This window comes from Ixodes scapularis, unplaced genomic scaffold (assembly GCF_016920785.2).
Source record: "Ixodes scapularis isolate PalLabHiFi unplaced genomic scaffold, ASM1692078v2 PGA_scaffold0__279_contigs__length_252992795, whole genome shotgun sequence".
NCBI classification, from domain to species: Eukaryota; Metazoa; Arthropoda; class Arachnida; order Ixodida; family Ixodidae; genus Ixodes; species Ixodes scapularis.
The window spans coordinates 174,434,737-174,450,601 of NW_024609835.1; the positions used below are offsets into that span (position 1 = coordinate 174,434,737).

Below are 15,865 nucleotides of genomic sequence, written 5' to 3' on the forward strand. Positions count from 1 at the left end.
TCCCTAGTTTCTTAGACGTGTAAAGGAAGTATAAGCACTTACTTAATTCGTTTCCAACACGCTCGTTTGTGATTAGTGCTTCTGTGTTTCAAGCTTGGGGTAAGCTTTTGTGTTTCAAGCTTGAGGCAACCTGTAGGTACAAAGTTTGACCTTGCCAAGTGTAGGGAAAAGTTCGCTCTTCGGGTTTTTCCTTACGTCCTTTGTTGACTCGTTGTGACCTGTTCTTTTTTGTTACGGGTTACGTGTGGAGTCTGTCGGTTTTGGTTTTAAGGAGCCTTTTGGTTTTTGTATTGAGGAGCATCTCTGTTACGCCCGACGCGCCACCACTGCGCCGGGACGTAACAGAGATGAGTTCATGTATAGGCGAATATGTCGCCGAAATTATGTTCTGGCTATACACGAACCAACGAACTCATCTCTGTTACGTCACGGCGCGATGGTCGCGCGTCGGGCGCACTTCCGGTCTGGGGCTGAAGGCGGAAGTCCCTATGTGAGACGTGTATTCTAGGGTTGTATTAAAAAAAAAAAAAACTGACAAAAACTTGCCTTCTCGTCAAAACGCCGCGACTGGGGCTGCCCCAAAAGAGTCGAGAAAGGTTTGAAGATCAGTTTTCATGTGCTCGGTTCGTCCGAGAACGTGGATATGTGCCGTGAAAATGGAAAACCAGTCGCCGTCGGACCACGATTGCTTGGGCGGGAAGCAGTTTGGGTTAAATTCACGGATACTTGTTGTCATCAGATTTATTTGTTTTGTTCTGTCATGAAAGCGGGAATACCGCCAAGTTGTTGGGACCGCCTGCATGCGGACGTTCAGTGCGTCTTCAAGATCGAACGGCTGCCTGATCTCTCGAACTGTCGTCTGCTCTTTCAAACGCTTCTGCTCGTCATCTGCTCTTTTAGACGACACCGGCCCGTGGACCAAATGTTGGCCCGGTACAAGTTGCAATAAGAAGTGAGTGCAGGCCTCAAAAGACTTAAGTTTGAAAATTGGTAAGCAGGCTCGATGTAAACAGTGGATACAAGGAGATGTTGATCGTTGTTACCAGTGACCATCAACGACTTGTTATGCCTCAATCACTTGGTCCGATTCTGCTTGCGATTTTCAGTATCGATGTTGAACATCTCAGCTACGGTTCACGCTGTTGTAACCCGAGCGACGTCATGACTGAAAATTGCGACCGAAATTTCATCATGCGAATCGGGCTTTAGCGTACCCTCTGCGGCGTCCACGCGGAATGAATCGCCGCATGTCACATTATTCACGCGAAGTTTTGTGGTATAGCGAGCCTCAGTAATTTCGCTGAGGCTGCTCAAGTAGTCAGGCATTGCCCAGGAAGACGTAGAATCAACAATTCCAACGCAGAAACCTGCGTTGGACTCACACCACCGCCGACAACAACGCAATTCAATGGTTTGTTTATCGGCGACGCGGCGAGCTTCTTGCCCACACCCCATCGCGCATGCGCGGCGCCGGTGGCGTCGGCTAGGAGCGCTCCAGTGTGTTTGTAAACATGAGTTGGTGTATAAAATATAGTGGAAAAATGATGTGAAATGAGGTGCCACTGAGCACCACGTTTTACATGCTCACGTCACGTCATGTGAGTATAACGTTAGGAAATTCATTTTTAAAATTTAGACCTTGTCATTCGCAGTTTTCTCCGTAGGTAGCAGCCGCCTGCATTACTGGTGTTCTCGCGGAAAGTGGCGCATTAGCTCCCAATCAATCGCACAGCGCGTGCCATCCTGACTGAAAGCAATGTCAAGGGGTGAAACTAGAAGGCCCTGTCCTCTGATAAAACGCTTCGTAGAGATTCCCGCTTCAAGAACTTGCGTCCCATCAAGTTTCCGAGTCTATTATACTCGCGAACACCGCCCCGTCGGACTTTAGCAAATGATTGACTCTTTGTCCAACAGATGTTTAGTCGGACTGTGGTAAAGTTTGAAGGTAGGCCAGTCGGTGCTGACACGTGTGACGTCACTGCTCCTCGCGCATACGCAGCACGGCTCGCCAGAAGCCACGCGAAACTGCTCAACCTCGGCCAGTGTAGACTACGCTACAAAATAAACTCCTAAAAACACGCTCCGATTCTATTCAAACATGAACTCCGAAAACACAGTACGCTACCTATAATACGAGTCTATGCGCAGCCAAACCCCGGCGTAAAACAACGAGCGCGAGGCGCGCGTGAGTCGCGCGCCTCGCCTCGGTTCAAAGCTGAGAAAAGTGGAGTCGACCGCCATCATTAGTTATCTCGACTGCATTTCGCTCAAAGTAGGTTGAGCGACACGAACACGCTCGGAACTAAACATATTGCTTTGAGGTGAATGATCCAATGAGTGGTTTAATTAATGATGAGATGTACTCTTACCAACGGGTTCGAATAAAACTCAGATTTCATTGCTTCGGCAAGCTACAAACCTCAGGTTTTTCAGGCGAGGCACTTATTTTTTTTTTATTTATTTGTTTAACTGACATACCCTCAGGGCCATCAGCATTACAGAGGTGAGCGGGAGTTAGAAGAGAAGAGAACAAAGCTGTACACTTTGGAGCTCAGTTTGAGCTGCATAGATTATTTACGGCAATTTTTAAACATATAGTAAGTGGCAATTGTGGCAACAGATGTGGGAAGGTAGTTCCAGTCCACTGAAAATTTTTGGGAATGGATGACTCTTGTTTTGGAATGTCTACTTTATATATATATATGATGAAATCCGTGACAAAATATTAAACGGGTGATTCAGCGGTCGGTTGTGAAGTACTGCGTTATTATGGTATCTCTTATGAAAGTGACATCAACGCGCTATTTTACGACGTAAAGTGAGGTAGGCAACGATAGGCTGGTTGCCATGGATCATAATTATTAAGATAAAATACACAGAACAATTTTGTACTGATCGAACGACGGTTTAGCGAGCGAAACCTGGCCCACGACGTTTCATCGAATGCCACTTTAGCGAATGGCGGCGTTCATTTGACCGAATAGATAAAATGAAGGCCGCCGCTGTCCTGTTTTCGAGCTTGCCGAACCTTTGGCGATGGACGCTCAAACTTGAGTTCATATTATTTTCGCCAAACTATAGACCTTTTCACCCTCCGCCGCATGGGCGCTGCCATCTTGGAATCACGTGATGCGGCCGCCATTAGGTTGCTTCAACTTGTTGCTCCGCTCTCCCGTCCGCACCTTGGCGGATGCGTTGAAATCGTGTTTTTCGTCGCGTTTCACCGCGTCTCTTGCCTTACTCCGTGAAGTGTCGTCCGATACTCATACTTACCATGCAATTGCATTACATCATTATGCGCGCAACTTCTGTAGTTGATTTTGTAACACGTTTTGAATATTTTTTACCGTCGGCGTGCGAAATACGTGTGAAGAGGTTTTATAGAAACAGGTATCAGCGTTAGCACTTGCGCACATTGAATACATATATAAGTTGAAGAGAGCCTCGAGGGTTCAAATACCCATAACTTATGAGAACTGAGGTTTGGTTACTAATAAGGGCGGAACATTTGCAGTAGGAAGCCTAATGTTATTATATATATGAGTGCGCATTGGTGTCAAGGAAGGAAACAAAAAGATTCAGCATAATTAGCCACGTGTTTTTCCTGAAAGCATGGTATTTTGTAGTTACAACAGATCGAAAACAGTTTCTTTTGATTACACTAGGGAACTTGTGGACAAGACTCGGGAACAAACATTTTGTCTGAATTATTTTTATGCTAGAAATAATGGTACCTTAACATTAAGCACCTTGTTTGTTCGCAATATCACACCTATACCTGGTTTACGTTCTTAATCGCGTGTTTTATATAAGCATTCGCTTTATCGGTTTATTTATGAATTTTACGGAATTGTATATCGTGCTTGGTCCCATGTCCATAGTATTTCAGTTGCTTAAGTCATTTTTTAATATAACCATGTAGTTTCAATTAATTTATTTCAACACAAATATTCCAACTCCCCGCGTAAGAAACTGTCACAGACAGCTTGATAGTGCCTATGATTCACAAAATGTGACGCCGAAAAGAATCCTTCTGCATGAAAATCACCCGTGTGCAGCCGGTGGTCGACTTTGAATAGGGAGTTACTTTCAGTAGATGGCGACGTCAAAATGTGCAAAGCGCCGTTTCAAATCAGTGAACAGCTTTCTACACAGTACCAGTGGGTGGCGCCTGGCGTTCGACTTCAGCCAAACCTATCGGAGATCATTTCTTTTGCGCTCTTCAATTTCATTCGGCAAATTTTACGGAAGATGAATATCAGACTTTATTTGAAGTCTGGCATTCACTTATCTTACCATTCTCATAACTTGAGAACGTCGTAAGCAAATGTCCATATTACAAGAAGTTTATTTCATAAGGCCAATATCTTGAAATCCTGTAAATGAGTACTTTAGTTAAAGACATTTTCTAGTCAGCCTAGGCTAGTCTATCAAAATATTTCTCGAGCGCTTAATTTCTTTAAATAAAACAGACTGGGACAATATCACTTTTTTATATTATCTACGTGATTAGATGAAACTAGTCATCATAAAAGACGTTTCCAGTCTCGAAGTTAGAGAAAGTTGGTGTTCGGAAACCAAAACAGTAAACTTGTCAGTTCATCTGTTCTTGGTGATTCAGCAGATTGGTAATCATGTTGTCGACCTGCTTTTTCACTAAGCACTCATGCAATATAGTCTGTTGCAATATAAGATGATCAGTTCGATATCTGACTTGAGTGCGAGCTACCTACCTTCCGTACCGCTCGGTGCACGCACAGCCAAAGCACGGCGGCAGGCAAGAGCGCACGCTGCAGGGGAAGCTTGTCCTGCTCTTAATTTTTTTTTCTTCTTGAACTTAGTGTCCGAGGGTACGGCGGTAGACAACGGTACTTCTCCCTGTGCATCAGCGCAGTTGTTTCACCGCCGAAACTGGCCGCATTTAAGGATGGACGGAATCAGACGCATATAGTGTTCGTAAAAAAAGATCGCAATTTAGGCTCGAAACCACTTCGTGGTTTGCCAAGTGGCTCAATACTATTGTTTCATTCGCTGTGTGCTACTAGAAAGAAATTCATTTCGCAAAATTAATCGAAAGTGGCATGAAACAGCATCACGATCGCGTGCACGTTGAAACCGAAACCGACCAAATTGAAGCAACCTAATGGCGGCGAGTGCGCCAGCGCCCTCTACCCGCCGGTTAGGCAACTACTGAAATGAAAAGGTCTATAGCGAAGCACCCCTTGCTATCGTTCTGAACAGACCGCCTGGCGCGGTCTGTTTGGATGCCCAGTTTGCCGCCCCTACAAATGCCTAAACGTCGACTCGCGTATATGATCTCTATTCGCTAAACTCTAATGCGCTAAAACGTCTTCATTCATATAAAATGGACTCGTATTAATGTTTGTAAGATGTTTTACAAACATCGTGCAGGCAGGTTCGTGTCTGTCTCTCCTTTTTGCCCCCTCGGCGAGCGGTCGTTGGCAAAAATATAAGCGCCTTCTTGTTTTTTTCGTAGAAAAAACCGTGCGCAACAAAAGGTAAAAAAAAAAAAAAGGACAGGCCAGAAGGTTTTGAGGTGGGGTCCCCTCCACAATCAAAACGCCGACAACGAGGCGAAGTCTAGGGAGCCTTCATGCGCGCTTTGCTAGAGTGATGCCACCCTTTGTAATACCGCTCGCCCACAAACCAGCAGCCATTTTGGTTCTGGGCATCCGTGAGGCTAATAACTCTCCCGGAAACAAGCACCTTATCTCACAAGTTCGGAGCAGGGAAGTCAAGAAGCCGCTCGCTCTCCACAGCATGCGCGCTCGATGAAGAAAGCGCGAAACAAAACGAAAATAAAAAAAACGGGACAACAAAACTAAAACCAGAGGGAACAAGCTAAACAAAGAAAATGACAAGTGCAGGGTGCGTCGCCTGGCCCAGCCCAATACCCCCCTCCCCCTCCCCTCCCCCCCCCCCCCCCCACACACACACACACACACACACACTCTGACACACACACTGGAGCCGTCAGCGGCGCTGCGAAAGAACTTCGAGGGTGGCTGAGAGCCGGAGGCAGTGGCGGTGGCCGCGGCTGCAGGGGCCGACGCCGCTTTCCGTGACCTCGGTGACTCGGTGAATGACAGTGACTCGGTGAACGGCTGTGACTCGGTGAAGGGCCGTGAAGTCGAACCGGTCGAACGACTTCATGAACGGGATCAGTTCACGGACGTGAGGGGAACGACTTGCTGAACTCGATGAGCTCGTGATGGGACGGTGAGCGACTTCGTGAATTCAGAGTTGGCGGTGATGGGATGGGGAATGCTTCATGAACTCTGTCGGATTCGTGATGGGACGGTGAGCGACTTTGTGAATTCAGAGCTGGCGGTGATGGGATGGGGAACGCTTCATGAACTCTATAGGATTCGTAATGTGACGGTGAAGTACTTCGTGAACTTGACGGATTCGTGAAGTGACGGTGAATGACTTTGTGAGTTCAGAGATTGAGGTGACGTGATGGGGATGAGTTTGTTGTCCGGTTGAACTCCGTGATGTGAATGGCCGTGACTTTTGGACGTCGGTGTACTTTGTGATGTGAAGGGCCGTGAATATTAGACATCGGTGTACTCTGTGATGTGAAGGGCTGTGACGTTTGGACGTCGGTGTACTTTGTGATGTGAAAGGCCGTGACTTTTAGACGTCGGTGTACTCTGTGATGTGAAAGGCTGTGACTTTTGGGCGTGGATGTACTTTGTGATGTGAAGGGCTGTGACTTTTGGATGTTGCTGTAATTAGTGATGTGATGGTGAGTGAGTGGGTTCGGAAATGCCGACCTATGGATGACATATGTTTTAATCTTTCGGGTACAACGCCGACACCGCCTCTTCACGTAATGGGACATAGAAGAATTGTCGCCTTAAAAATGGACGTACGACACAGCTTGACGCTTTATTGACCCCGTGCATGGCTCGGGGACAGAAAACAGAGCATGGAAATAAAACGATATAAAAGAAGAAAACTAAGTTCACGTACCGTGGCTGTCACAAATTGTGCGACATATCTTCTAAGCATAACCCTTTCTTTCTTAAAGAATAACAAACAGTAATGATGCATCCAAAGTCAAAACTATAGACTGAAAACAAAAACAAATAACAAACCCTCGCGATCATCCACGAAATAGCAGTTTCGAACTTTTCGCACAGACGGTTTATTCCCGCCCAAACTTTAAACTACGTATAATTTCAGTAATTTTGAGATTGCCTATTCTAGAATTTGTGTGAGATCGTTTGTTCAAGGCATAACAATCCCGCAAGGTTCAAACCGGGGGGGGGGGGGGGGGGGGGGGGGGGTTATTTAAGTTATAGTCGGTAGCAACAACAAAAAAAAAAAGCAGGACGAGCTTTTTTCTTAAATTCCTCCACTCTTTCCCTTTTAGCAGAGCGAGCGGAGTGGAGGAGGCGATTGCAGAGGATAAAACAATTAATCATGGCGAGCAGAGAGCTTTTTTGGAGTTGTTTGTCCCACTTTTCTTAATCCCCAGGAGACTATACTGCAAGCTTAAATAGATAAAAAACCGCAAAAAGAAAAAAAAACAAAAAAACAAAAGCAACAACAAGAAGGGACAAGTTAAAGAGAGCAACACCACGGAGCGCGTGTCCGTTGTTTTTTTTTTTTTTAGCGTTTTTATCTTCTAAACTATGAGTCACTAACCAGCGCAAGTGCATACCCTTCTACTATAGTGCGCATTGTGTAATTAGTAAGCTGTTCCCGCGTGGCACCCTAGGTCCTGAACCAGGCGAGGGACCACCGAGCCAAGGTGCTGGCCAACGCGGCGCGTTTCCTTTGCGGCTGGCAGACCAAGGTGGTCAAGATCAAGGCCGTGTACCACGTGCTCAACCAGTTCAACCTGGACGTGACGCAGAAGTGCCTGATCGCCGAGGGCTGGTGCCCGCAGGCCTCCCTCGCCGAGATACAGAGGGCGCTCAAGAGGGGAACCGTGAGCCTTCCGAGTTTCTTTGCGTCCACTGTAGACCGTTCAAGTAATCGCCCTCTGTGCACTGCCATATTTGTTTACTAGCCTGCGGAGCGCGTTGCGAGCATGTAGTGTAGCTCTCCCTCTCTATGCCAAACATCAGACGCCACGCATGTGGTCACAGCCCGATGACTTGGCATTTTTTGGAATTGATGATGAACGCTGGAAAGGTATGGAGCTAAATACTGCTAGTTTAGAAATGAATGGGGGTGGCTAGATCCAGCCCATCCATGGGCAGCTCACGTGAGCGTAGTAACTAAGACGTCGAATGCCGTTATAATTAAAGACACTCTGTCGTTCTTGAATCTGCACAGAAACGTTCTTGATTGACTTGGTTAGTACGGAACCGACTCAAGTAATAGTAGTTTATTACGATACAATACAATACCCTCAGGGGAGCAGATATTGATGTTTTTAACCCAAATTTCGTAGCTTTTAAGACTTTTGCAACTAACCTGTGAACATTTTGTTGTGCATCATTACCAAGGCGTCAAGCCGTTCATGAGCACAAAAAATAACAAATGAATGAATGAATGAATGAATGAATGAATGAATGAATGATTGAATGAATGAATTATTTAAAGAAATATAGGAAATGATCATGATCTGCTTCATAGGTAAGGTCATCTTTGTACTTCTGGTTTGTCTAAAGGAATTTTCGTGCGTTTAAAAAGCAAAAAGAAGAAAGATAATTTAAGAAGTGAGAAAGACTGGGGGGGGGGGGGGGTAGAAAGGAGAAGACGTAAAAAAAGTATAACGATAACTGAGTTAGGGCCATACATGACGAATTGATGATGAAGATACCGTATGCATGAACACGGGCTTAAAAATCGGAGCAAAGAAGCAGGCTTCGGTAAGTTTCTTTCAAGAAGTAATGTGTTCCAGTTACAGTTACCTTCAGAAAAAATGGCGAAGTTACTGTTACTGTTACTAGAACGAAAATGTTACAGTCACAGTACTTTTAAAAAGTCACGGCGTTATTTTCAGTTACATTTCCTTAACACAATATAAAGATTGGTTACTGCGCATATGTCGTTTCAGGGCTGACGTGTTCAGTAATGATTGCTGAGAAACAATATAAAACGGCAGCCAAGATAGTCCTTCGAGCGATCAATGTGTCGGGAAAAAAGATCAAAATGTCGGAAGACGTCATTGAGAAGGTATAAGGAGTGCCTAAATTCCACTCGTCCTATGATATCTTAATCTTAAAGAAGCTGGGAAAAGCAACGATCAAAGTAGAGTCGTTTAATTTTATCGTTACTTCAGAAAATGTTACAAAACTAGTTACTTTTACATCTCGAAAAGTCACGAAGTTACGGTAACACGGTACAACTCATGACTGCGAAGGAGTCTCTAGCGAGCCTTTAATCCGCGGTCATACGGCTATGCGGAGAGCAAGTCGTCTGCTTCTTGCGTTGAAGCGACAGTGACGTCAGAATGATGCCGAGCTCTTATTGGCTGATTTAAAAAAAAAAAAAATGGTGGGGAGACCTCAATGCTCAATGCCTTAAGCTCTCCCCACTATTTTTTTTCAATCAGCCAATAAGAACTCGGCGTCGTTCTGACGTCACCGCCACTCCTGCGCACGAAGCAGACGACTTGCTCTGCGCATTGCATCATACAGACGACAGTATGCAGACAGTGTCTGAGGCATGTTCGTTCCCTGTTTAAAGGTCCCGTCACATTGTTAATACAAAAACCCCTCTGCAGACGTGTTCGAAGCACACACGTGTGTGAAACAGCCATAGTTCGAGCATGCTCGAGGAACGTTGGTAGATAATTTTGTCGTCCCGTCTGTAGTCCGTGTCCTTTGTGCGATGTATGGACAGTGGGACTGCGGCATTACGCTGGCCGTGGTCATTGACGCGAGTGTATTTTTACGAGGCGGCAGGATTGCGTGCACTCGTCGCGCCTATTGGGAGTTTAAGTAAGTCGTTCGATAACTCCGATATCGGATACCCGATACTCCGTCCGCGCCTTTGCGCATGCGTCTTGTCGTTATCGAAGTTGCTGGAAGGACCGATTCGGAAAGTCCCTTACGGGACCTATCTTCACAACGGTGAGCCCACTGCGCATGCTCTGCGCCCACATTCATGCCGTTTATGAGGAGGAAGTGCGCCCGTGTAGAACCGCGTCGGGTGGGAGTTCCAAATAGTTTGCTGTAGATAATAGAAACAGGGGTTTATTAAAAATTTATTTTACGTGCCTCTGCGTGAACTGCAAGCTAAGGTAAAACTAAGGTGGGCAACAATTCACTAAAGGAAGGTAAGAATAGAATGGTAAGAAAGAAGGAACTTATTTGCTTCCTTTATTTCTAATTTTTTTAAAAAGCTTTTTTTTACAGTGTTAGTGTCAGTTGTGTTAAATTTTACAGCATCCTGCTGTACAATTTAACACAACTAACAATGATTTTTTTTGTTGTGTTCTTGTGAAGAGAGACAAAAGAAACTGCTCGACAAAACCAACATAGAGATCAGGCCTAAAAATAAATTTCCTCTCTTTTCTACTCGAACTATTCGTCCAAAATTTTTATCCGCGTAAAACAATGAAGAATCAGGGTATCCGCTCATTCTACAGGTAAAAAAGCCGAGCAGTGACGGTCTTTGATGGGGCTCCACAACCATCTATAGTGGTCGGCAAATAAAGCAACAACGGGTATTTTTGCCCTGCCCAGATTCACAAATAAGTCTGATGACGTCACCACACCACAAAGGCGGTCTATGGACCACCCAGACACAATACTACTCAGACTAAAATCTTCGAGACCCACAAAGAAATGAAGGTCCTTCCTTCAGCAACACGTGTCAGAAAGAATTAAACAGTGTTTTAATATTTATTTGCTCTCACATGAAGCTGAAATCATAGTTGGTACCTGTATCTCCCGGAACATGTCAGCGACCCACGTTGACCTTCCTGTGTCGTCACGATATAAAATTCATGGGAGTACATGATACCAATTGCAGAAAAACAAACGTATTTGTTTTTATGGCGTGTGCATGCTCTAAAGTCAGGCGTTTCCGGAACATCGGTAAGATAACGCGGGGCTGAAAAACACTAAAAAAATTTTGTGCGATTTACTTTCACGCACAACGCTCGGAGAACAAATCAGCGCAACTTGCGGGGGCAGCTCAGCGAATGACGATGCCGAAACATCTGTTGAGACCAAAAACGCAGACCGAGTTGTGACATTAAGCAATGCAAGCGTGACGTTTTACATTGCTTACTGTCACAACTCAGACTGCGTTTTTTGGTCTAAACATATGTTTCGGCATCGTCATTCGCTGAGCTGCCTCCGTAAGTTGCGCTGATTGGTTCTGCGAGTGTTGTGCGTGAAAGTAGATGCACAGACTTTTTTTAGAGCGCAACCAGAAGACAAATTAGTTGTTTGAGTCCTGGTGACACTTTGAAAGAATAATTCATGCTTACATACTGCATAACTTCTGCATATTCCATTTATACTTTTTTTTTTACTTTGGGTGCTGCATTAAGTTTGTATATGCCTATTTATATTGATCGTATTTTATGTGCCGGTGTTCCTGCCGTCGTTATTTTAATATTTCTTTTTATTTATTTCTTCTAAATGTGTTGTTGGACCTTACACTTCTATCGATTGGAACTTATAATATGACAAAAAGAAATAAAGTTCTCTGAAATAAAACCAAATGCGAGCGATTTCTTGTGATGGATCGAGGCCGACGTGTTCACCTGTCCCCCGATGCAGGACGCGAGCGACAGCCACGTGCCGTCAATCCTGAACCGGATGGAGACGAGCGAAAAGCCACCCACCTTCAACCGCACCAACAAGTTCACCAGGGGCTTTCAGAACATCGTGGACGCCTACGGGGTCTCCAGCTATCGGGAGGTCAACCCCGGTGAGGGAGCGACACGCTTGCGTAGGAACAGTGTCTTCGATATAGTTTATCCAGATTACAGGAATTGATCGATTGCGATTTCGCTACGCCCCAAGCATTGGAACACGATCACGGGATACCAAAATATGTTATGATAACTGGGCTTAAACACGAAACCTACTACCTAATCTGTGTAGGACAGAGAGAGTGTTGCCTTGCATGAGGAATGAACATTCTGGGGTTTGCAAGGAGTACCAAAGAAGGGCGTCTGGCACGCCAATGATTACGCCTGAAGGATACTTTAGGACAGCTGGTGCTTATTTGATGGACAACCGCAAGCTGAGTTACCCGGCGCCTACACTTCAGTGAGCTTCCTTCGGATTCCAGCAATTTCGGGCGAGATTTGGAAGTAAGAATCGTCGCACATGGGGGTTCAACGGCCGTCACCTTCTCTGAAGCCATTGACGTAGCTGGGAAAATGAGATTCAAATTCAAATTCGTTTATCTTTGCCACAAACGGTACATTTGTGACAGCGGCGCTGGAAAAAAAGCTGCAGGTCTGCAGCTTGACGAGTCCCAGCGCCCCAGAACAAGGTAAGAGCGGCACCGGCACACACCGACAAAAAAGAATGGATATGCGCACACATACATAGGCATAAACATATACAGAGGATAAACACGAGAAAAACATAAAGAATTCAACTTCGCAATCAACAGTATACAAAAAAGTGGTGGTTACTTATTATAAAGCTTCTTGAATGGAATAATGGCTAACGGAGTGTATTTCAATATCACGGGAAAACAGGGTGTTTAATAAAAGTGGTGACTGGTGGCGATATCTTTGTAGACCGAAATTTGTCCTTGAAAAGGGAATACGCCAGGGGGGCCTACGTCGCGATGGATATACAGACTCGTTTGCTTCTAGATTACCAAGATCTAAAGAAATGACATTATTTTCTCTTACGGATCGTTGATAATTAGCTATCAGTCTATGTGCATACAAATTGGTTATATCAATGACTTTATGTCATTGATAAAGTCATTGATATAACCACAAAAGCAACCCTGGATACGCTCTAAAAAATTCCTGCGCATCTACTTACCCAAAAAACACTCAAAGAGTCGATCATTGCGATCTAGGAAATCAGTTCAGCGAATGACGAGACGGAACGTCTGTTTAGACCTAAAAATGAGGTCTGCGCTGTGGCATTACGCAATGCAAAACGTCATGCTTGCATTGCGTAATGCACAGCACAGACTTCATTTTCAGGTCTAAACGGATGTTCCGCCTCATCATTCGCTGAGCTGATTTCTAAGATCGCAATGATTGGCTTTTTGGGCGTTTGGCGAGTAAGTAGACGCTCAGGAATTTCTTAAAGTGTACGCTGGGAACAGTTTCGGTGATTTGTGTCGATGTATTTATCTCTCGTAATATAGAAGATCGATGCCAGCGCCTGAATAAAGAATTCGTTTAGGCTTAAACATCCGTTTAGGCTTAAAAGTGAAGTCTGCACTGTGGTATTACGCAATGCAAACCGTCATGCTTGCATTGCGTAAAGCCATAGCGGAGACTTAATTTTGAGGTCTAAACAGATTTTCCTCCTCATCACTAGCTGAGCTGATTTCGTGGATTGCAGATATTTGCTTTTCGAGTGTTTTTCGGGAAAGTACACGCGCAGCCATTTCTTACAGTGTTAACTGTTAAGGCTCTGTTATACACCGTCGTTCCGTCGTTGAGCGTAGCAAACTCGGCGTAGCGCAGAACACGCAGATACTGATTGGTCGCAGATATCGAGTTCCTGCTCGCCGGCCAGTGAAAGGCGCTCGTTCTGCGCTACACTGCGTTCGCTGCGCTCAACGCCGGGTGTAACAGAGCCTTTAATACCTATAGCGTCCGTTGCCCCCTGTTTTTTTATTTTTTTATTTTTTTTTTTTATTTTAGAGCGCAGCTTTTAGGCGCCCGTTTTCGGCTTGAGCGGCGTCGCCGTCGCCGTCGGCGTTAGCGTAACCGCGCGTCATATTATGGGACGTTTCCCATAATGACATCACACGTGACGTCATGAAGGTCACGAGTGAAGGTAACTACCTCTACAGTGAAGGTCACATGAAGGTCACGACCTCTACAGTGAAGGTCACGTGAAGATCACGACCTCTACAGTGAAGGTCACGTGAACTCATGACCTCCGTATGACCTTTATTCGTTAAGGTCAAGACCTTCACGAGTGACGTCACGGGGGAGTAGGGGGGTTGGAGGGAGGGAGAGGGAGGAGGAGGGGAAGGAGGAAGGGAGGAGGAGGATGGAGGAGAGGGAGAGGAAGAATCAGGAAGAGGGGGAGAGGAAGAGGTGAAGGAGAGGAAGGAGGAGGAGAAATCGGGAGGAAGAGAGGGTACGGAGGAGGAGGAGGTATACCTTTCTCTCCGTACCCTTCCCTTCTGCTCGTTAAAGGGGCCCTGCAAGCACTTTTTTACTGGTTTTTAATTTGCACCAAACCTGAGCGCACTGACCGTAGTAACTTAATGTAACTTTTCTTTTCTCGAATTTCGCTTTATTTTAGAAGTTATAGGCAAATTAAAATTACAAAAACAAGCAAAAAATAACCTCCCTCATGACGTCCTTGGTTGCTTGAGTGGCCGTGAACTAGAGGAGGGATAGTGAGCTCAGCGAGTGCTCACGGCTGCCGCACACCGTGTCGACGGCGCGAGAGGGCGGCACTAAGGCGTGTTCTGGATAGGCTGTATACAGCGGGCAGCCAGAGCGGCCCTCATTGCATTTGCTGCGCGATTAAACACTAATTCGGCATGGCACTTCATTGGCCACAAACGACAGCAAACACGGGGTAAAGATTAGTTCAGAATGGGAGCCACTTCGCGCTGCCATACCGCGAAATGGCCAAAACGCAAGACAAACCTACTCGCTGAAGGCCTTCGGAACGCTCGGAGCCGGTCAGATCCTCCAGTCCGTAAACGACCGCAGCGCCGCCGCGTACATCCGGGGCCTTTCCGTGTCGGCTCCTGATCCCACTACTCTTTTCTAGTATGCGCCGCCTTTTCAACCGCTTGGTGGCGGGTACGTCGATGCGTTATTTCTTGTTTCCGTACTTCATAAACTGCATTTCTTTCCTTTCAGATGTAAAATACTGAACAAAAACTACTTTTAGAAATAATTGAAACGGTTTGCGCCACTTATATTTTGTATTTCGACTAAAAAAAAGCTTTGAGCGGCTAGTAGTAGGCCAAGGACCAAAGACGTCGCATTTTGCGCGCTTTCGGTACCGCGGTTCGCCCCCGTCGGTGGAGGAGGTTTCCGCATCGCCCGGTTAAAATATAATGCACTGATATTTAGTTACTCTCTCCGTGCGCGCTGGCTTGCCCGAACCCCGAGGGACGTGGAAACCGCAAAAAAGGTAGACGCTTAAATATGATTGCAGGGCCCCTTTAAGAGCTGCGCTCTAATTCGGCATTACATGGAATGGTAACCGTCTTTCATTTTTTTTATTACTTTTGGTTTTGTTTTAGTGAGTAAGCTTTCACTTTACAACGAAGGTTTTTTCTGAGGATTACGAGCGTATGTTTCAGCGCCGTACGCCATCATCACGTTCCCGTTCCTGTTCGCGGTGATGTTTGGCGACGCCGGCCACGGCCTCATCATGTTCCTCTTCGCCCTGTTTCTGGTGCTTAGGGAAACCTCCCTGCAGAAGATCAAGAACGCCGGAGAGGTGAGGCGCCGTCTCGGTGTTACGCGACCATAGCAACCAATCGAATCCTCGTAGCTGCGTTAGTGAAGTGCCCATCTTTCGCTTAATCTGAGCAAGATGTCATTCCTTCCACCTATTCGTTTTGACCAGAATCTAAGAACTTTCTCACTGTTCGTTTTATTTCAATGAAATCTGCAGGGCATATTCATAGCTGGGAAAGAGAATTACATACAAAGTTTTGAGCTTCAAAGTTTATTCTTCGAAGAGTTGTGCAACATGATATCAATTAAAAAAGTGCGCCCCCTGACAAAACCTTTCGTTTT

The 15,865-nt window shown here is 45.6% G+C and overlaps 1 protein-coding gene across 1 annotated transcript in view; it reads left to right on the forward strand.

Moving 5' to 3' along the window:
- Positions 1 to 15,865, forward strand: part of LOC8041528 (V-type proton ATPase 116 kDa subunit a1) — a 115,050-nt gene that overhangs the window by 53,646 nt on the left and 45,539 nt on the right. Inside the window, exons 9-11 of the mRNA XM_029980659.3 lie at positions 7,748 to 7,960; positions 11,718 to 11,868; positions 15,424 to 15,563. Coding sequence (XP_029836519.2) covers positions 7,748 to 7,960; positions 11,718 to 11,868; positions 15,424 to 15,563 — 504 coding nt within the window. The remainder of the gene's footprint in view (positions 1 to 7,747; positions 7,961 to 11,717; positions 11,869 to 15,423; positions 15,564 to 15,865) is intronic.